General features: G+C 41.8%; 1 protein-coding gene across 1 annotated transcript in view; it reads right to left on the reverse strand.

Annotated features, from left to right (window-relative positions):
- NECTIN1 (nectin cell adhesion molecule 1) overlaps nt 1–22710 on the reverse strand; it is a 177272-nt gene that overhangs the window by 22575 nt on the left and 131987 nt on the right. Inside the window, exon 2 of the mRNA XM_040325528.1 lies at nt 14035–14385. Within this exon, the coding sequence (XP_040181462.1) occupies nt 14035–14385 (351 nt within the window). The remainder of the gene's footprint in view (nt 1–14034; nt 14386–22710) is intronic.

Here is a 22710-nt window from a genome sequence, read left to right on the forward strand (position 1 = left end):
CCCTCCTGCCCCTGTGATGACTGCACCCCCCTTTCTTGCCTGGGTGCCACAGTGGCAGAAATGGGATAATCTGCTAATACCATCAATGAAGATCTTGTGAATTTTTTTTTCAGCACAGCGGGACAACAATTTTACACACAAACGCCTGAAATAATAATGCGAGTACTTTAAGTTGCAATGTTTATCTTAATAAGCATGGGGTGGTGACAGGGTCTCTAATAAAACACACACTATTCTGAGTCAGTTAAAGCCTTTCAGGCAGCTATTTAATATAGTAATACAATCACATAAAGCTGCTAGCAATACTGGCATAAGATGTGTATGTCTCCGTCTCTGTAACCTATCATTAAATATCTCAGGAGAGAAGGCTTCACCGCGGAATCTCCTGAGGCCAAGCCAGCTTTCCTTCTTGTATTCCAAAATCTACTACTGATATTTATGTAAAGACTAGCATGCTAGTGAGACTACTATAAAGCTTGTCTGTAGAAAAACATAGAAGCACATTTCCCTGCTGGCAGCATTCACTAGCAGCACATCCAAATATAAAACACGGCAAAGCGACCAAATGGCTGGCTAGAAAAGAGGGGTTTGGAGAAAATACAGTTTTCAATGGCAATCGGTTCTGGCATAGGATGCTTTACATTAGGGACGTGTTCTAACCTTGTTGAAGTGATTCTGTAGACTTTTAAAAATGTATTGAGATATATACTAACGTAATTAATACAATGAAAATAATCAGTAGAGCTAAAACAATGAATCAACATAATCGATTATAATCGTTTATAAAAATAGTTGTTCATAATCAATTACTTTATGACTTTATTAGGTACACCTTGCTAGTATTGAGTTGGACCCCCTTTTGCCTTCAGAACTGCCCTAATTCTTCATGGCATAGCTTCAACAAGGTTTTGGAAACCTTCCTCAGAGATTTTGGCCCATAGTGACATGATAACATGATGCAGTTGCTGCAGATTTGTCGGCTGCACATCGATAACGTGAACCTCTAGTTCCACCACATCCTAAAGGTTCTCTATTGGATTGAGATCTGGTGACTGTGGAGGCCATTTGAGTACAGTGACCTCATTGTCAGGTTCAGGAAACCAGTTTGAGATTATTTGAGCTTAGTGGCATGGTACATTATCCTGCTGGAAGGAGCCATCAGAAGATGGGTACACTGTAGTCATAAAGGGATGGACATGGTCAGCAACAATACTCAGGCCGTAGCATTAAAACGATGCTCAGTTGGTACCAAGGGGCCCAAATTGGTCCAAGAAAATATCCCCCACACCATTACACCACCACCACCAGCCTGAACCGTTGATACAAGGGAGGATGGATCCGTGCTTTGATTTTTTTTTTTGCACCAAATTCTGACCCTACCATCAGAATGTCGCAACTGAAGTTGAGACTTGTCAGACCAGACAACAATTTTCCAATCTTCTATTGTTCAATTTTGGTGAGCCTAGGCAAATTGTAGCCTCAGTTTCCAGCTCTTAGCTGACAGGAGTGCATTCAGAGATGGTATTCTGCATACCTGGGTGGTAATGAGTGGTTATTTGAGTTACTGTTGCCTTTCTATCATCTCTGCCCATTCTCGTCTGACGTCAACAAGGCATTTTCGTCCACTCAACTGCTGCTCACTGCATATTTGTTCTTTTTTGGACCATTCTCTGTAAACCCTAGAGATCGTTGTGCTTGAAAATCCCAGTAGATCAGCAGTTTTTTTAAATACTCAGACCAGCCCTTCTGGCTCCAACAACCATGCCACGTTCAAAGTCACTAAAATCCCCTTACTTCCCCATTCTGATGCTCAGTTTGAACTTCAGAAAATAATTTTCCCCATGTTTAGATGCTCAAATGCATTGAGTTGCATTGAGTTGCTGCCATGTGATTGGCTGATTAGCAAATTGTACCTAATAAAGTGGCCAGTGAGTGTATATACATATCAGTAAGTGCCTGAGAGCTTGTGAATGTATGAGGAGCAGCGCCTCATTGCACATGTAATCCTGGGTGATTTCAAGCGATGCTAAAGGAAGTTTTTTTTTACCTTAACCCCTTCTTGCCTAAGGGTAAAACAAATCTAAATGCCTAAGCACAATTTTGAAACTTTTACATGTTTTAATAAAACCGTAAATATCATTAAAACTAGTTCAGGTGAATTATACTTTTATTTTTAGGACAACTTGGGCTTTCTTTTGGTGGTAAATTGTAATGGATATCTCTGGCCAGATTCTCAAAGGACTTACGACGGTGTATCTCCACGTACGCCATCGTAAGTCCGAATCTGTGCCGTCGAATCAGAATCAGATACGCCTCTCTGTTGCCAAGATACGAGCGGCGTGAGTCTCCTATGCCGTCGTATCTTGGGGTGCATATTTACGCTGGCCGCTAGGGGCACTTCCATAGATTTACGCGTTGAATATGTAAATTAGCTAGATACGCCGATTCACAAATGTACTTGCGCCCGCTACGCCGTTTACGTAAGGCTTACGTCTGGCGTAACGTTACCCCTGCTATATGAGGCGCAGGTAATGCAAGGTATGGACGTCGGAACAAGCGTATCTTTTTACGTTGTTTACGTAAGTCGTACGTGAATGGGGCTGTGCGTAGGTTACGTTCACGTCACAGGCATTGAGCCGGCGTATCTTAGGGCATGAATTTCAACGTGATACTGAGCATGCGCCGTTCGTTAGGCGCATCATTTACGTGGGGTCACAATTAATTTGCATACAACATGCCCCCTACCAGCCAACTTTGAATTAGGTGGGCTTACGCCGGCCAATTTACGCAATGCCGCCGCAACTTACGGAGCAAGTGCTTTGTGAATACTGCACTTGCCTGTCTAAGTTGCAGAGGCATAGAGTAAATAGGATACGCTACGCCCGCACAAAGTTACGCCCTCCTACGCGAATCTGGCCCCTCCTGTTTTTTTTATTTTTACCAAGAGAATTTATTTTTATTTTTTTATGTAGCTGTATATTTCTTGCTACTTCCATAACTTAACACCACAGAACAACCCAAATAAAATTATCTTGTTCCTGATGATCGAAGTGATACCACATATGTGCATGTTAGTAGTTTGTACCCGTAGTGCAGCCAATAACAATAGTGCCCATTTTACTTTTACTGTCAAAAAATAATAATGATTTGATTTCAAATATATATTTGTATGACAATTTAAAACAGCTTATTTATATTATTTATTTTTACTCTGTATTCCAAAGGCTGTTTTTTTTTTGGGGTAGCAGCAGGGGACTAGAAGATCCTCCTAATTATGTTCCTATGCAGACAAGCTGGGAAATTTCTGGGTCATGTGACAGCTGTATATCAATTGAAAAAAAACTTTTTTTAATAAAAATAATTACAGTGCCATTACCCATATACAGAAATAGAAGGGATAATGTAAATGAAACAGTGTGTGTCTAGTATCACTTTAACCCCTTCGCGCCTAAGGTTAAAATAAATCTCAACCACTTAAGACCCGGACCATTACGCAGGTAAAGGACCTGGCCAGTTTTTGCGATTCGGCACTGCGTCGCTTTAACTGACAATTGCCCGGTCGTGCGATGTGGCCAAACAAAAGTGGCGTCCTTTTTTTCCCACAAATAGAGCTTTCTTTTGGTGGTATTTGATCACCTCTGCGGTTTTTATTTTTTGCGGTATAAACAAAAATAGAGCAACAATTTTGAAAAAAAAAACAATATTTTTTACTTTTTGCTATAATAAATACCCCCAAAAAAAGATATAAAACAACTTTTTTTTTTCTCAGTTTAGGCTGATGCATATTCTTGTACATATTTTTTGTAAAAAAAATCTCAATAAGCGTTTAACGATTGGTTTGCGCAAAATTGATAGCGTTTACAAAATAGGGGATAGTTTTATGGCATTTTTATTAATATTTTTTTTACTACTAATGGCAGCGATCATCGATTTTTTTCGTGACTGCGGCATTATGGCGGACACATCAGACAATTTTGACACATTTTTGGGACCATTGTCATTTTCACAGCAAAAAATTGCTATAAAAATGCATTGTTTACTGTGAAAATGACAATTGCAGTTTAGGAGTTAACCAATGGGGGGAGCTGTAGGGGTTATGTGTGACCTCATATGAGTTTCTAACTGTAGGGGGGTGGGGCTGGATGTGTGACGTCACTGATCGCCTTTCCCTATATCCCCCGTTCTGTGAAGAACGGGGAAGGTGTGTTTACACATACCTCTCCCCGTTCTTTAGCTCCTGTGACCAATTGCAGGACACCGGCGGCGATCGGGTCCGCGGGTCCCGCGTCCGCGGTCACGGAGCTTCGGACCGGGTCGCGGGCACAGGTCCGCGACCCACGGCTGGGCACTTAAAGGGGAAATACAGGTACGTGCCTGTGTCCAGCTGTGGCATTCTGCTGACGTAAATGTGCAGGAGGCGGTCCTTAAGTGGTTAATACCTAAACCTAATTTTGCAACTTTTACATGAGTTAGTAAAACTGTACATATTATCACAACTAATTTGTGCATCCAGGTGGATTCAGGACAAATTGGGCTTTCATTTGGTGGTAAATGATACTAGATGTCTCCTATTTTTTTTTTTTTTACGGGCCCAGATATTTCTTGCTACTACCATAACCTACCACCAAAGAATGATCGCAGCAATACCATATATGTGTATGTTATTTGTTGTTTGTACTCGTAGTACAGTCCAGAAACAATAGTATGCATTTTGCTTTTTTTTTTTTATCCTACCTAAAACACATTGACTCTGACTAACTGACACTGGTACTAATTAAAAAATAAATAAAAATAATCCTCACCAAAAGATACTGACCCTGACCTTTGGCCCAAACACTAACGCTGGCACTGACCTAGATCAAACCTTGATCTAGGTATTTATGCAAGGACAGAGAAATATACAATGAATCTCTTTCATCCATTCACAGAGACAGAAAACACAGGGGCAGGCCTTAGTGACTGATCACTAGGATAGCCAATCAGAGACTATCACAGCGATCAGGTGACATGGAATCGGATGTTCTAGGTCCCAATCGTTAGAATGGGGCCCAGGGCACGCATGAGCCTTTGTGCTAAGAGAGTGCAGTGTGGCGCACTCCCAGCACAAAGGGAGACGCACAAATATGCGGCCCCACAGCAAAAATCCCAGTCTAGTGAGGCCGCATATATGTGTTACGTTGGCACCAAGGAGTTATAATAAAAAACCTTCTGAGACCAGCTCCCCCCCAGCACCCCCTATATGCCTACCTGATCCGATCTTGCTCTGTTCCTGAAAATAGCAGGACTGCTCTCTCTTTCCCTCTTCACAGGACTCATATGTTCCATCTGAAATTAACCCTGCAGATCATGCCACCAGGCCAATGTCTGCAAGTGTCTTTGCAAATTCTTCTTGGTTAACAGGTCCTGAATTCCTGCTGGATCATCCAGAAGAAACCACAGCTAATGTCTTCAGTCTTCTAGAACCTAAGGAGGTTCGTCCTGAAGTCAAGACCTTTGCCACTGATCCGAACCCTAACCTCCAAGTTGGAGACCTTGTTCTGCTTAAGGATCAGCAAGCTGAAAGAATTGAATGGCCCATGGGACTAATTGTAAAGAGCATTCCTAGTGATGATGGTAAGGTACGCAAGGTGGAGGTGAAGGTTTCAAGACAAGGGACTGTAAAGACTTTCATCAGACCTATCATGGAACTTATTCTGCTCTTGCCCTTTGGGGAAGGAACTTGTTTGCTTACGTTGCTGGATCCTACTTGTGACTTCAAAAAGAAAGTGTCTTGAACTTTAAGTGACACTTCTTGATGCCTTATTGCAGTTATTATTGTTGCATATATATGCATGTTCTTTTATGTCTTTCAGGTCTTCAAGACATCAAGGCAAATTATACTGTTTGTTATTTGCAGTTGCATTACTACCGTTCTGATGTATATAGTGACATTTACAATGCCCAATAGGGGTCAAGGGAAAATGCAGAAGACTGCATTTATGTACTGTCATTTTTTGTATATGTGTTTATTCAGGATCTGCATGGTCCACACATTATGCAAACTAATTTGTTACAGCGATTGTTACAATTGTAAAACCTTTTGCATAACTTTTGTAAAGTAAATTAAATATTATATTTTTCTATATTTACTTATACTTTTTTGTATATTATTTTCATTGCCCTTAAAATCCCATTTCTTTGAGGTATTCATTTTTCTATATACTCGGGATGGTGGCAATGCTCGTGTCAGTTTGTTGGGAGTAAACCTTTTTCAACAATAAAATTATTTTCGTAGCGTGGGTTGTCGGGCACCCAGGGCAAGACAAGTAATTTGGGCCCCTAACCGACGGACATTTAGTGCTCCCCGAGTCCCTTCCACTCCTACAGTATTAAAACACCTAATGGTACATTTTGGGATGTACCACTCTCTCTCTTTGTTCTCCTTTTATCCCCCTCTATTCTAATTTCCTATTTTTTCCCCCCATCCCTCTCTCTAGCCATCTTTCTTGTTCTTTCTCTTATTCTTTTTCTCCCTTTTTCTTTGTTCCTCCCCCCTCTTTTCCTCTCCCTTCCATGTATGCTTTATTTTTATTCCTTACTCCTTGGTTGGGGGGGGGGGGGGATAAGTGGCAGTACTGGCTGAAGGCTGGGAGAGTTGTGTGGGCTTCAGTAACAGCCCAGGACTCGGGGACCCCTGGCAAATCGTCATTTGACCCCCGAGGGGGTCCCGACCCCCAGGTTGAGAACCACTGCTCTGGAGGAACCCTAGCTGAGAAAGCCTATTGTTTTATAAGACCCATGATACTCTTGCAAATGTTTTTTTTTAAATAGCAAAATTGTAAGTTAAGACATATCTCCCAACTTTCTGAAATTGGAACGACGGACACCTATTAGGAAAACTATGTACCCTGTTTCTCCGAAAATAAGCCCTACCCCGAAAATAAGACCTAGCGTGAGTTTCTGGGATGGCTGCAATATAAGCCCTATCCCAAAAATAAACCCTAGTTAAAGTCCTTGTAAAAACATGTAATCCATTCTGTAAAAAGATTATATAATGTGCAGTGTGTCTCCCTTTTGTAACTTTATTGTGGAAAATACCTTATTTACAGCACTGCTGGGCGCTCACGTGACCCGCTGGAGCTCTTCTCCTCTCCTTCCGGATGATGTCAGCTGTTTTTTTTTTCAATAAAACTTTATTAAGCCCCTACCCACTGCAGTACTCAGAGTGGGGCTGATGTCATTGGGGATCTTGGCCCCTCCCTCTGCAGTATTTGGAGTAGGGAAGAAGAGCTCCAGCGGGTCACATGAGCGGCAAGCGGCACTGTAAATAATATTTTCCACAATAATGTTACACAAGGAGACACACTGCACATGATATCATCTTTTTACAGAACGGATTACATCATTTTATAAGGTCTTTAAACAAAGGTTTATTTTTGGGATTACAGAATTTCACAAGGCTGACTCCAGAGCTGACTGGGGGAGAAACTTTTTTGTACATACTGTAAATAAATAAGACATCCCCTGAAAATAAGCCCTAGTGTGTTTTTTGTAGCAAGAATTAATATAAGACCCGGTCTTATTTTCGGGGAAACACGGTAGTTTAGGACACACACCCTGCCCCCTTAAAAGAGAATCATACAAAAAAAAATATTGGTTAAACCCACAAGTGCTTTTTTGTCTACCACTACTATTGCTTAATTTTTGCATTTGAAAATTACAAATGGAGAAATTTAGAAATTGGATGAAAATGTGAGCGCAGCAAAACGCTTTTTGATAAATAGTGCATTTTATATACAACTATATAGATCAGACCAAAATAAGAGACACATGAGGAGGAAAGAGGGACAGAAGGACCTTGTTCCAAACCAGGGACAGTCCTTCAAAATCAGGGACAGTTTGGAGCCATGATTAAGACTCGGACACACGCACAGTGTACCCCCAAAACCTGCTGCGCTGAACAGGTACTGTATATTGTTTCTCAGCACAGACTGAGAATTTGCTCTACCTAGGGACAAAAACAGAAAGGAAATCTGGTACTGTATATTGCTTCTCAGCCTTGACTGAGGATTTGCTCTACTTAGGGACAAAAACAGAAAGGAAATCTGGTACTGTATATTGCTTCTCAGCCTAGACTGAGGATTTGCTCTACTTAGGGACAAAAACAGGAAGGAAATCTGGAACCTCTTGCATGCTCCTGTGTAGAGGCAATGCTTTTAGTTGATGAGGGAGTGAAGGCATCAGCATTTCTCTCAATGTCCCAAAGTTCCTAACAATCCTCTTCACATCTTTGTCTGTGTTAATGCACAAATTGTTGTACATTAATGTGGACTGCATGATAGTAGCCCATTTCGTTTTAATGGGCCCACAACATGCATGAAAACATTTACCTGGGTTGTTCTTGGCAACACAGCATACTGTATACATGTTTTGGGGTGGCATAGCATCTATGGCAACTTCCATATGCTGTGCATTTCTATGTGTTGTAATAATTTGCATTAATGCCAACACAAAGGTGTCCAGCCAGCCTAAAGCACTGGTCTAATACTCAAAACAGAATTTCAGCCAAAAACCAACAAGAAAAAAATGAATGACCCATAAGTCCAGGTTCACACTGGGCTGCGAGAGTGAAGTCGTGCGAGTTTAGCTAAACTTTAGCTAAAGTCCCGATTTTGGCCACGATTACAGAGACATCTGTACAGTTTCTGCCGTTTTCGTGCTGAAATCGCAAGTAGTACAGACTTTTTGAAATCGGTGCAGCGCCGCAGATGTGGTGTAGATCGGTGCCATTGCTGACAATTGTTGCCGATTTGACATATCGCATATCAAAACGCAGCAGTGTGAACCAGGGCTAAAATATCAAAAATAATTCTCCAGTCCAGAGGTTTCCCTGTAGTATGTATTTGTTGCCTTTGGACATCCTCAGTCTGATGGTCAGCATCAATTAACCCACTTTATCTGAGCCCATGTCATCCTGGACCTGCCCCAGCCCCAGTTTTTTCGGCAGTGCCAGTGCCAAAACGTTTCTGTGCTTTGCCGGCAGTTTTAACCCTTTTTTGACTGGTAGCAGGGGGTTAAAAGCTCCCCGCTAGTGGCAATATAGCACAGCGAAAACTATGGTAAAGCGCCGCTAAAAATGGCGGCACTTTACCGCCAACGCCCCCACCGCCCCAGTGTGAAAGGGCTCTAAGTCAAAGTCTTTGCAGCTAACCTTAACTAGCCATAATCACCATTTAGTTGAGCCCAAAATGACAATATTAAATCGCAAGTCGTATCCTAGGTCCGGTATGGATGGCCAGACATCTCCTCAAGAATCACAGACTGGAGAAATCTTCTTGTCCTTGCATGACTCCAATATGTACCTATTACTATTGTGGTTACATGGAAAGGTAATGAGAATTTTCTAGGCACTCCAGAAATCATTTTGGAGGAGGGCAGAGCTGATCCAGCTGATTTCTTAATTGAAACATTCATTGCTAGCATTTCAATAATAAAAAACATCCGCTTCTGAAGGAGATTTATATTGAAGTGGTAAGAGGATTAAAGGGCTCCTTACCATTTCAATTCACAGGGGAAAGAGTTTAAAATTTGTTAATTACCAAAAATGCAGCAAAAAGAAAATGATTTCTGATTTGTTAGGCCGGAATCACACTAGTGCGGTGCGAATTTCAGCTCTCTTATCTCTGCAGAGAGATAAGAGAAGTGTTCAGCAGATTAGCAACGTTTTAGATGCAAATTTGGAGACCTGGGAGAAGTTCCGGGTGAGAGGAGAGTGGGGGAGAAGTGTATTGAGCTGAATGAGAGAAATTCCTGAAGAGAACTGAACACATCTGCGAATTCAGCTGCGTACCCATAGAAGATAATGGGCTTGAATTCGCACCTGAGCCGCACCGCAATGCCTAAAAGACGCACACGGTTTGGCGGCAATGCGCAGTGCGAATGCATCGCACATATGTGAACCAGCCTCATTGAAAACAATGTATTTTAAAATGTTCTGCGAATTGGATGCGGTTTAAGCCGCACTCAATTTGCATAGGTGTGAACCTGGCCTAAAACAATTCTAGATGCAGTTCTGTGCGCTTTTTTCTGCACTAAAAGTGCATGCACAGTGTTTTCCATGTATTCCAATGGCTCTAGTTCACACCAGTGCAGGAACTGACTGGAACTGACTGCACTGGTTTGAACTAGAGCCATTGGAATACATAGAAAACACATGCATGCATTTCTATCGCAGAAAAAAAGCGCACAAAACTGCATCTGGTGTGAACTGGCCCTTTGGATTATTTTTAACCCCCCCAACAGATAAAAATATACTTCTCATGTTAATAAATACTATGAATTATATTTTTATTTGACAGAGGAGATCAATATCTGAATTTAGGTAGAGCAAAAAAATAACATGATCAAAAATAGTATATTACAAACCAGGATTTATTTGATTTAAATCATAATTTTTAAAGGGCAACTGTCATCTCTGTCCTGCAGCGGCTCCTCCTCTGACCCGCTATTAACTCACTGCCAGTCTCATTCACTTTAATGGGACAGCTGGTGATGCGGCAGTGACACAACATGGTGAGGGATGTGGTGGCAGCAGGTGCATGCCAGCTAACAGGCGCTGCCATGATGGATCTGAAATGACAGGTGCTCTTTAAATGTAAGGACTTATTCTTGCTGGTAGTTAGAATCTTTAATATTTGCAAACAAATTGAAGATTTCCTATTTAGAATAAGCTGTCAGGTTAGGATAACAGTAATATGAGAACCGATTCAATCATACAGTTTGTAGTGTATATAGATTTGCACAACAATGAGATAAAGGAATATTCCTGAACTTTGTTTTATCTCATAGTTACTATGAGAGTGTGTGAATGCATAAATGCAGTGCATGTTATCTTGCAGAGCTTGGATTTAATGAATGAGTTTACCAAAAATGTAAATATTGCAGAATATACAGCCTCATGCTACATAACTAAGCTCAATTTCATGCAGAATAAACGAAACTATTAATGTATCCTAAATAGAAAACAATCTTTAGATAGATTTTTTACTCTGAAATGATTTTATTAAAATAAATTTGATAAAAAAAAAAAAAATATATATATATTTTTTTAAATCATCGATTTTTATGCACCCCGTTACAAACCCTAATAAATGTAAACTGTGTAATAGAATGGTTATAGATTTCAGCTTTATCTGCAAAAAAAAAAGCTTAAGCCTCGTACACACGACCGGCTTTCCCGGCAGAAAAACTGCCAGGAGAGCTTTTGGCCCGGAAAACCAGACGTGTGTATGCTTCCTTGCAGATTTCCCATCAGGAAAACAACCGGGAATCCCGGCGGGAAAATAGAGAACCTGCTTTCTATTTTCCCGTCAGGATTCCCAGCGTTTTTTTCCCCGCCAATTCTACTACTTACCTATGGGAAACACTGCGAGGCAGTGCCGATGGAGCATACACACGTCCGGGATTCCCAGCCAAAGCTCCATGGCAGTTTTCCTGACAGGTTCTCAGCTTTCCCCTCGGTTTTCTCTGCAGGTTTTATTTTTCACATCCGAGAAAACCGGACGTGTGTACAGGGCTTCAGTCTGCTATCTTAGGTGAATATATTGTACTTGCATGGTATTTGATATCTTTGTAGTCGGAAGACTTTCGTGGTTATATCTTTAGGTCACTTCTGATACAAATCATATGTAGAGAAAACATCTTTAAGCCCTAACCCAACCACATTTATAGCACTGGACATGGAATCCAGTAACCTGGAGTGTGGTAAGGATAGAAACTGTGTAAAACCTGTGTAAGGATTTATAAGATTTCTCCTCATTTCCATCTCTTTCAGGCAGGCTGTTATTGGAGCTGATACCAAATTTCCAATAATATATCATTTGGACTGAACAACACGAAGATGAATGGTCAATCCGAATGTCATGGTTATTTCTGGTGATTTCCAAAGACTTCTGGGAAAGTGTGACCAAATATCTTCTACTATTGCTTGATCAGCCTCAGTAAAGACTACCACCCTTCTATTTTACTACCAATGGAGGAATTGTTAACGCGTCTCTGGCTGTTTTTTGCTCTCCAGGAGCTTCCCAAACCATTCTACACAATTTTTCATTTAAAACAAACTTTTTGGAAAACTAGCAATTTTTTTTTTGATATTTTGGAAATTCTGCATTTTGGAGGTTTGATTATTAAAAACAAAATCTGCAAACCATCATCAAACTTCATCTCTAATTAATACTACTATGTGTATCTACCGACCCCAGTGATAACCACTTTATTTTTTGTTTTGCAATCACAGCTACAGGACGGGAGGGGAGATCTCCCCATAGGGGTCACAGGCAACAATAGAAGCTCAACAGAATTATTTCACATTGCAAGTCTGTCCAAAGCTAAAATAATGTTTTTACTGAAGTTGGACTTTAAGACTGCCACACATTTATTATAGTCATTGTAAAGGAATTTTGCTGTAAAGCCTTTTAACTACTGTATTTATCGGCGTATACCGTGCACTTTTTTGCCCTGAAAATCAGGGCAAAATCGTGGGTGCGCGATATACGCCGATACCCGCGCCGAGTTTGAACCACTGCGCCGGCATATACCGAGCGCAGTACACTCGGGTATGGTCGGGCAGGCTCGGCTCCTCTCATGGTCACGTCCTGGACATACAGGACGCACAGGACGTGACCGCAAGAGGAGCCGAGCCTGCCCGAGTATACCCGAGTGTACTGCGCTCGGTATATGCCGGCGCAGTGATTCAAACTCGGCGCGGGAAGCGGGGATCGAGCGGGGAGGACACCGCAGAAGGACGCCAGACCCGACGAGGAAGACACCACCGAAGCCGCAGACAGAGGCCGCCGCGCAAGACATCAAAACTGTAAGTACTAAAATGTTTTTTTTTTACAGGAATGCGGGTCCACTTTAGGGGTGCACGCTATACGCCGGAGCGCGCAATACCCCGATAAATACGATATATAGCTATAGAAACTGGCATCATATCATACAGAATCTTATGTCGCGTACACACGATCAAAATTTCTGATGTAAAAAGTCAGCCAGAATTTTTTCATGGGATATTCTGACCGTGTGTATGTCCCATCGGACTTTTTTTTCCGGAAATTCCGACGGACTTAGAAAGAGAACATGCATGTTCTCTTTTTTTCCGATGGAAAAAAATTATATTGTAAAATCCGTTCGTCTGTATGGAACTCTGACAGAGAAAAAAACATGCATGCTCAGAATCAATGTTGTTCTGCTAATTATAGCGATTACATGTATAATTTATTGCCTATTTATGTATGTTTTTTTCATACACTTTCACCTATTTCAGTCAGGATATATCCACGTACATATATTACATTTTATATTATTTTTTACTTTTGGTGTGCGTTGGTATGTTTTTTCAAGTGAGATCATTATATTGGTCTCGCTTTTTTTTTTGTGCACATGTGATACCATTTACTGATCCACTTTGTGAGTTTCCTCTACTAGATTGGTTTAGACTTATGAGTGGTCAGTATTGGCCACATGTGCGGTGTTAAGATCACTTATATTTGAAGTATGTTTCATTTGCATGTTAGCCATGATTAAGCACCGACCGCAGTGTGAAACGCGTAGGCTGCTATCTCCACAGTTTTGCTGTACTTTGTAGTGCATTAGTAATTTTTTTAAAATAAAGCCAACCCAAGGGTTTTTTTGGAAGTGCGGCTGTCCATTCTCCTAGCCTTTATAATAGGCTCAGAATCAAGTTGACGCATGCTCGGGAGCATTGAACCTAATTTTTCTCGGCTCGTCATAGTATTGTACATCTCCGTGTTCTTGATGGTCAGAATTTGGTGTGACAGTGTGTATGAAGACAGCTTTGACGGAATTCTGTCAGAAAAATCAGTCTGAGTTTATCCCGACGGAAATTCCGATCGTGTGTACAAGGCATTAGGGTCTGGTTACTTTGAAAACCCAATGTGATATTAAGAAGAAGTCAATGTAATAGTTATGTAACAATTATGTAGCCATAAATAACTGCATTTACCAAATTACGTTTAAATATTACAATAAACTTACCAAGTACAGTGAGGTTCAGTTGACTCTCACGGTTTCCAGTAGGAAATGTAGCAAATTCACATATGTATGGTCCCTCATCTCCTAGTTGTAACTGATTCATTTGGATAGTACCATCACGAATAGAAGGGCTCTGGAAGACCACACGTTCTTTGTATGGAGGAAGGATTGATACACCCATCGAAGGATTAAATATAGCTACGTTCTGCTTAGAGCCATTTGTCGATTTCTGCCATGTGACCTGTGTGATCTTTACATTGGGCATGGGATTGACAAAACTGCAATGAAGGATAACACTTGTGCCAACGAATCCCGAGACTGTATCATTGACTAGTACCATCTGAGTATGGACACCTGAAAGAGAAAACATAGGGAGATATTAATTAATATGAGAAATACATAATGTATGTAAAAAAACACCTCAATACAACAAAAAAATCCTTGAAAAAAGTACATATGAGTGTAAAAATGTCACAAACCAAATATTTTTTCCTTCTTAAATTAAGATCGAGCTATCCGACCATCCTTCAGGTTTTGCTCCAGGAAGTGACAACACTGCAGGGGCTGCATTAAATACACATCAAAGTTGTCACCCACAGCTACACTGGGCTGTATTGGTACACACACACTGAGGTGGAGGGTTATCAGCGAGGAGGACACTGCTAACTCTCCCCCCACTGCCAACTGGAGCTGGGCAATGTACTCCAACAGTAAATCACTCAATACCATCACTTGTTTCTAGACTATGCCAGGGATAAACGGGTGCTGAAGCAACAACCAGCAGGTTAACTGGTGTGAGCATACAGAAAACGATGTGTTGCCAGCATACCATGCACTAATTATGAGTCCAAATATTTAAGCAATCAAATCACTAGTGCATATGCAACATTTCAAGGGCTTGCAGGTCCCCTTCATCAGGCACGTGACAAGGCCCTACAAAATAACAAAAAAAAAAAAAAAAAGAGCATTGCTTTTCCAGGTGGAGAGAGAATAGATTATCTTAAAATACTTTATACAGAGACTAAGGCTGGCCACAGATGAGTTAAAAAAAAATGAACATTTTCCTCCATCCACTTAAATGAGGTGGATGGATGAATCTCCACCGCCGAACCTGACGCTGTTAGAATACACTGATCAGTGGCTACAGCCATTGATCGACAACAGTTTTCCAAGTGGTTTGGTCAACTTCTGTCCAACGGGTATGGCCGGCCACAGACTGATCTAAATTTGGACAGTCTCTGCTGAACCGGACGAATTTCGATCCCTCTATGGCCAGCTTAAATTTAAATCGTTATAACTTGAGAGAGTCCCGCTCCATGGGAAAAAACACTCTCAACCACAAAAAATCAAGTTGATCAATCAATTTGGGTACAACCAACCTGCCAGATTTTACATGCACTTATTGCTAGCAAACACAATGACTCCACGGGAGGAATTCAACTGTCAACACTGAGTTGATGGGGAAATCAAGTGATTTTTTTTCTTGCAACCCATGGCTGCAGGAAAGAAAATCACTCTGTCTGTCTATGGTCAGGTTAAGAATAATGCCTTGTACACACAATCGGAATTTCCGATGAAAAAAGTCAGACAACATTTTTTCATTGGATATTCCTGACCGTGTGTGTGTGCCACATCGGAGTTTTTCCTTCGGAAATTCTGACGGACTTAGAAAGAGAACATGTTCTCTTTTTTTCCGACGGAAATTCCGTTTGTCTGTATGGAACTCCGACGGAGAAAAAAAACATGCATGCTCAAAATCAAGTCGACGAATGCTCGGAAGCATTGGACTTCATTTTTACCGGCTCGACGTAGTGTTGTACGTCACCGCGTTCTTGACGGTCAGAATTTGGTGTGACAGTGTGTATGCAGGACAGCTTGAACGGAAAAATCCATCTGAGTTTATCCCGATGGAAATTCCGATCGTGTGTACAAGGCATTAGGCTTCACTTTGACTGCAAGACAATAGCTTCAGGTGTCCCACAGAAAAAAATAAACAGAAAAACAACAAAATCAATAACGTACAAAACATGTTTACTGATGTTGTAGCCTCAAACCATAATCCACAGTTACATTTTTTTTTGTTAAAGATATTAATCACATCATGGGAGGTTTTGGGGTACAATCGTGTGAATAAGGATGTTTTTTGTACATTATAAGCTATTTTTTGTATATTATTGTTTTTATGACTATTCTGTGGGACACCTGAAGTTCTTTATACATTGTCGCTTCCATAACTTTAAATCTCATCATTGTTTGGTCAAGTGAGAGCTGGCTAAATTGAATGAGGATCAGCCATTTAAATGGATGACAAACACGCGCAGCAGATGTATGGGCACACATCGTTCAGCATTAGACCATCTGCTCACACTCCCAATCACATATACAACAGTATGCAGGGGAACATCTGAAACGCTGTATAGTTAGTAGTACAGCGGATTGTTGACTATAATCATATTTTACATCTCTCAGCAGTTCTGATTTGGCAGATGTCTATAGGAAATGTTGTCATATTCAGAAAATGATCATCTACTCCCCTTAGCATCCTTTTTACTTTGGAATTTGTACTGCCCTTGAAAAGGAGAGAAAAACACTGCATAGCAATGCTGATTTAAAAACAAAAGTTCCCCCAGACATTTCCTTTCACATGGAAGGATTGTTTCGTGAGCAGACTAGCAGGGTCTGATTTACTAAAGTCATAAGCTTGCTGCTTAGGCCCTTCGTCTCGGAAGATGCAGGAAGGATGCATTACAGCAGGTGCAGACAGACGCTTAATAGGCCATGTGAGTCCTTGCCAGCATTGGATGGCGCTCAGCGGCTCCCCCTGCCCACTGCCTATAAAATTCATTGAACCCTGCGAACAGCAGTCCCGCTGTGTGCGTGTGTGCTTGGCTGTTTTGCTGAGCACAGTGTAAAGCATCTCAATAGCACATCGCAATGCAGGCAGGACTCAGATGGCCTCTCAAGCTGCCGTCTACACCTGCCCTTAGACTGATTTACTAAACTGAAATAAAGAGTATGCGCCTCCCAATGCTCATAACATTCTATTCCGCTTTACATCCACATGCCTTGTAGAAGCAGGTGAGGCTTAGAAAAGTGTCATTACAACTAATTAAAATACAGAAAGACTAAAAAAAAAAAAAAAAATACAGAAAGACTAAAACTGTATGCAAGTTGGAATAAAAACTTTTATATATTCAGGTTCTATCTATATTATACATCAGGGCAGGGTTTGACAAATTTGCTTGGAATCTAGGAGCCAGCTAAAAAAGTTAGGAGCCAGAAAACGCACCCCGTCCCGACGAGCTTGCACGCAGAAGCAAACACATACGTGAGCAGCGCCCGCATATGTAAACGGTGTTCAAACCACACATGTGAGGTATCACCGCGATTGGTAGAGCGAGAGCAATAATTCTAGCCCTAGACTTCCTCTGTAACTCAAAACATGCAACCTGTAGATTTTTTTAAACGTCGCCTATGAAGATTTTAAAGGGTAAAAGTTTGTCGGCATTCCACGAGCGGACGCAATTTTGAAGCGTGACATGTTGGGTATGAATTTACTCGGCGTAACATTATCTTTCATAATATTAAAAAAAATTGGAATAACTTTACTGTTGTCTTATTTTTTAATTAAAAAAGGTGTAATTTTTTCCCAAAAAAGTGCGCTTGTAAGACCGCTGCGCAATACGACGTGACAGAAAGTATTGCAACGATCCCCATTTTATTCTCTAGGGTGTTAGGATAAAAAATATATAAAATGTTTGGGGGTTCTAATTAGAGGGAAGAAGATGGCAGTGAAAATAGTGAAAAATAGTGAAAAATTACATTGGAATTGCTGTTTAACTTGTAATGCTTAACTTGTAATACCAACGGCCACCACCAGATGGCGCCAGCTTACACATCTGGTGGTAATAACTTGTAATACCAACGGCTCACCACCAGATGGTGCCAGCTCACAAGCCAAGTCGCAAGGACCCTATTTCTAGTCGCCATGGCGACCGGGATTTGTCGAGCCCTGCATCAGGGTTTAACAAAATTAATTATTTGTATGGCGTTGCCCGCTACCCAATAGTGAGGAATAACCATTGTTTTTGTATTTGTGTTGGAAAACTTTATTAAGATGTTACACTGAACTCTAAAGGGTTACTAAACCCAGGACCCTGCATTTACTATATCAGGTCTCCCACAGTACCCAGAACATGGAAATGCAATTATTTTAGTAAATATAAACTGATAAACACCCTTTCTCATTAGCAGTTACAGCAGTCTTCTGACTTCTATCAGTGTCTGTTTAAAGCTTGTAGGAGGAGTTTTCATTCTGCTCTGACCGTCTTATGAGGCTGCAGGACCCACGACCCTCTTTCTGAACAGTGCTGATTGGCCTTGTGCTGATCACATGCACTCTCCAAAAAAAAACAACTCTCTAGTAATACACACGAAACTGAGCATGTGCAGAGCGCCCCAAGACTCTGTTCTATCAGGAGATGGATTGGGGACTGTGGAAGAAGGGAAGGTTTAGAGAGGACATGATCAAGCAGCCTTTTTACACAATGCAAAGGATTTAAGCCCTGAAGCCTCGTACACACGACCGAGGAACTCAACGGGCAAAAACACATCGTTTTCCTCGTCGAGTTCCTTGTTAGGCTGTCGAGAAACTCAACAAGCCAATTTTCTCCATTCCGATCAAGGAAATAGAGAACATGCTCTCTTTTTGGCTCGTCGAGTTTCTCGACAGTTTCCTCGACGAAAATGTACACAAGACCGGTTTCCTCTGCAAAAAAATATCTCCCAGCAAGTTTCTTGCTGGTTTTTGCCGAGAAACTCTGTTGTTTGTACGAGGCCTAATGTTTCACTGTGAGTATAACAAGCATGCTTTACTGCATATACAGACTGAATTTACTGTTGTGGGTTTAGTAACATCAACATCAGATGAGGCCCTTGGCTTGCCTGTATCTGGCTCTTGGGGCACCATAAGTTCTGCTGACGCCAACAATGAGGCACCATTCCTTTCACCGACGCCAACAATTCCTCCTACTGATACAAACCATGGGGAACTATTCCTGCCAACAACACCAGTGATGGCACACTATTCCTTCCACTGACCTCAAATATGGGACACTAATCCTTCAGCTTAACACCAAAGATGGACCACTATTCCTCCTCCTACTGATGTTGTGGCATTTTCCACGTCTTGTGTCCACAGTCTGAAGGACAGTAAAATGGCTCTTTGTTTATCATGTTTGGAAACTCCTGGTTTAAACCAAAATAACCAGTGTAATAATTTTACTTAAAAATATGTATAGTAATATTTTAGGTACCTTATAGCAGTGGTCTCCAAACTGTGGCTCGGGGGCCAGATGCGGCCCTTTGCTTGATTTTATCCGGCCCTTGGGGCACTATTTCATCCACTGATACCAACAATGTGGCATAATTTCTCCTACTGATACTAGCAATGGGGCACAGTTTCTCTCAATTACACCAACCATGGGGCATAATTTGTCCTACTGACACAAACAATGGGGCCCAATGACAACAACGATGGGACACAAATCTTCATAATGATGCTAAAAACGGGGCACAATTCCTTACAATGACACCAATGATAGGGGACAATTCCTCTCAATGACACCAACAATGGGGCACAGTTTCTCTCAATGACACCAACAATGGGGGAAATTACATCAGTGATGACACAAACAATGGGACCCAATGACGGGCACAATTACTCCTACTGAAACAAACAATGGGGTGTTCACTTTTCCACTGACTACTGTCCGACCCTCGTAATCTCTGAAGGGCAGTAAACTAGCCCTTTGCTTAGAAAGTTTGGAGACCCCTGCTTTATAGGATTCAAAAATGTGTTGGTGCAAATGTGAAATTTTTTTTTTTTTATTATATTCCTTAAAGCTGAACTCCAGGTAGCTATAACGCACAAAGATTATTGAAGTTCTGTAATCTTCCATACATCTTTAATGTCAACTTTTCGGACACCCTCTTTCCTAGGGGATTTTTTGGCATACCAGGTGAAGAAAGATATACTTCCCCTAAGTCCACCATTCAGGTCCCTTGCCCATCTCCGTTTCTTGCTGTAGGGACCACCTATCTAGGTGTGCAGGTTATGCCTTGCTGGCCAGTTTACTGCTTTCCCCTTACGATGATGCCATTGCTCTTTTGGATCCTGAGAGCACCTTGTCACCAAACAGCCAAAAAGGCAGTGTCCACATGATGCAGGCCGTGGTGTAGACACCCAAAGAAGGACCCCACCATAAGAAAACAGAAGAGGAGTGAATGATCGGGACCGGAAAGTCATGTGACACAGGCTTTAGTTAGTAGAAAGGGTATTAAAGTTTTTTTTTAGCATTCTTTTTTTTAAGTGTATTTTGTGCGTGTACTCGAGAGAGGAGCAGGACTGCAGGAGTTGGGAGTAGGCAGGCCTCCCCCAGAGGCAATCTGCCCCCTTTCTCCATGCCCCGGGTGGCAAAGGTGGGTGTGTGAGGGGGTCCTCCCACACAGCCTGCCCTACCTGCTCTGCTTTGAAGCCCAACGGGGCAGAGGGACTCCCTATAAGGGAGTGAGAGAATCTAGCCCGCTCAACCAGCCCCGTTAGTCCTTCGCCTCTCTTTTTAGAGACCGCGTGGTCAAAGTGCGTGCATGTTAACCCAATTTCGAGTGCGTGTAAGTGTGGGGGTTTTTGCGGGAGGGGGGTGGGCGTACTAAGCGCAAGCTTACCTCGCATAGCACACCCTCCGTGACCCGGGCTGAGACCACCAAACTCAATTCACATGTAGCTGAGACCGGGATCCGAACCTCTAGCTGAGGTGAATGGCTTGTCAGCGCAGTGCCAATCGCGTTGAGCCACCGCAACTCCCCTTTTTTTGCATTCTAACATTTAGTTGGGGTACAGTAGGAGGGATGGGCAGGAGGGAGTTTGCTTGGGCTTTAAATGCATGTTTTGAAACTTCTACCTTGACTTGGTATTAAACTTTAGAGGCAAACTCAGAGAAGGAGAAGCGACACAAGGAGCACCAATCAGATGTGCTGCAGTACATAAGAAGATCGAACAGATTGACAGAGCTCATCCGCTTGCTGCATCCTCTTTACTGTCCAGTCATAGGCTGGAGGTGACAAGGAAACCTGTAAGTCAAAGTGAAACTGCACCACAGAAAGATCAAGTTTCCTCCCCTGCCAGACAAGAGTGTGCTGCTGGATATCTTTTACTTAAATAAATTGGTTGCAACATCATATCCAGAAGACAGAAAAGCCAATCATGGTGTTTGAACATGCACCTCGTTGAATAGTAAGCTCCTGACTACATTTTTCTGTTCTTGGGATGGTCTCTACCTGTCTATGGGCAACGTATGATCGGCCATTTTCACTTCTAACCTTCTTATAAGACCTTTCCAAACATAACTACAAATTAAAAAATGACTTTATTTTACAGCAGTGTATGTTTGTTTTATTATCCTGCCTCCAATGATGCAATCTATTTCTACTGTCATCTAATAAAAACTTGAAAGTGTTTGGGGAAGCAGATAAGAGATCTATTAGGGACAAAGAGTCTATTGTTAATTCAACAAGAGATTCTAATCATGTTATAAGCAGGTAAGGACATCATGGATAAGGCAGGTACAATTTACATGAGTCTGCTCATAAAGATCTGAGAAGTGGGAAAAATATGTGATATTCCAGATCCACACCCTTTCACAGCCATTACAGAGCCAAGCAAGGATTCTCACTTACGGCGGTATTTTTTTAAAATATGTAAGTGAGCTTTTGGCAGCAGCAGTAAGGAATGGAAATTAAAATTAAATTGATATTAAAGTTTTTTTTTGTTTCCTTTTAATAAAAAACATGTGATACTTACCTGCTCTGTGCAATGGTTTTGGACAGAGCATCCCGATTCTCCTCTTCTTGGGTCGGCAGCTGGCACTTCTGGCTGCTGCCCCATGACAGTAAGCATGTACCAGTGCCCCCATAGGAGGCAGCTTTCTGATGTGGGCACAGTGCATGCGCGCTCTCAAACCCCACTCTATGCATCCATGAGACACAGAGTTGTGGCTTTACCCCCATTGGCTCACTGGCTGCGATTGCCAGAGAGAAAGACCTGTGACAGCTGAGATTCCTGTGCACATTGCTCGATCAAGGGGGGGCTCAGGAGGGTATTAGTGGGACTGTGGGGGGAGCAGAACAAGGAAGGTATTTTACCTTCATGCATAGAATGCGAAAACCTTCAACCTTCACTACCACTTTTTTTTATATATAATAACAAACATGTTATACTTACCTCCTCTGTGCAAGGGTTTTGCACAGAGTGGCCCCCAATCCTGCTTTTCAAGGGTCCCCTGGCGGCGTTCCTGGCTTCTCCTGTTCTTGTGTGCCCCCACAGACAGCCGCATTCCATGGGGGCACTCTCCCCTCATTTTGCTTAGGGCCCCAGGGAGGTCAGGATCAGCACTGCATAGGATGCATTAAGGTGAAAACCCATGAGGGTCTACAACCCCTTTAACAACCTCAATACAGGGCACTTTCACCCCCTTACTGCCCAGGCTATTTTTCAGCATTCAGCCTTGTCGCACTTTGAATGACAATGTGTACCCAAATTACATTTTTAATAATTTTCTTCATACAAATAGAGCTTTCTTTTGGTGGTATTTCATCACTGCTGGGTTATTTATTTTAATA

This window comes from Rana temporaria, chromosome 10 (assembly GCF_905171775.1).
Source record: "Rana temporaria chromosome 10, aRanTem1.1, whole genome shotgun sequence".
NCBI lineage: Eukaryota > Metazoa > Chordata > Amphibia > Anura > Ranidae > Rana > Rana temporaria.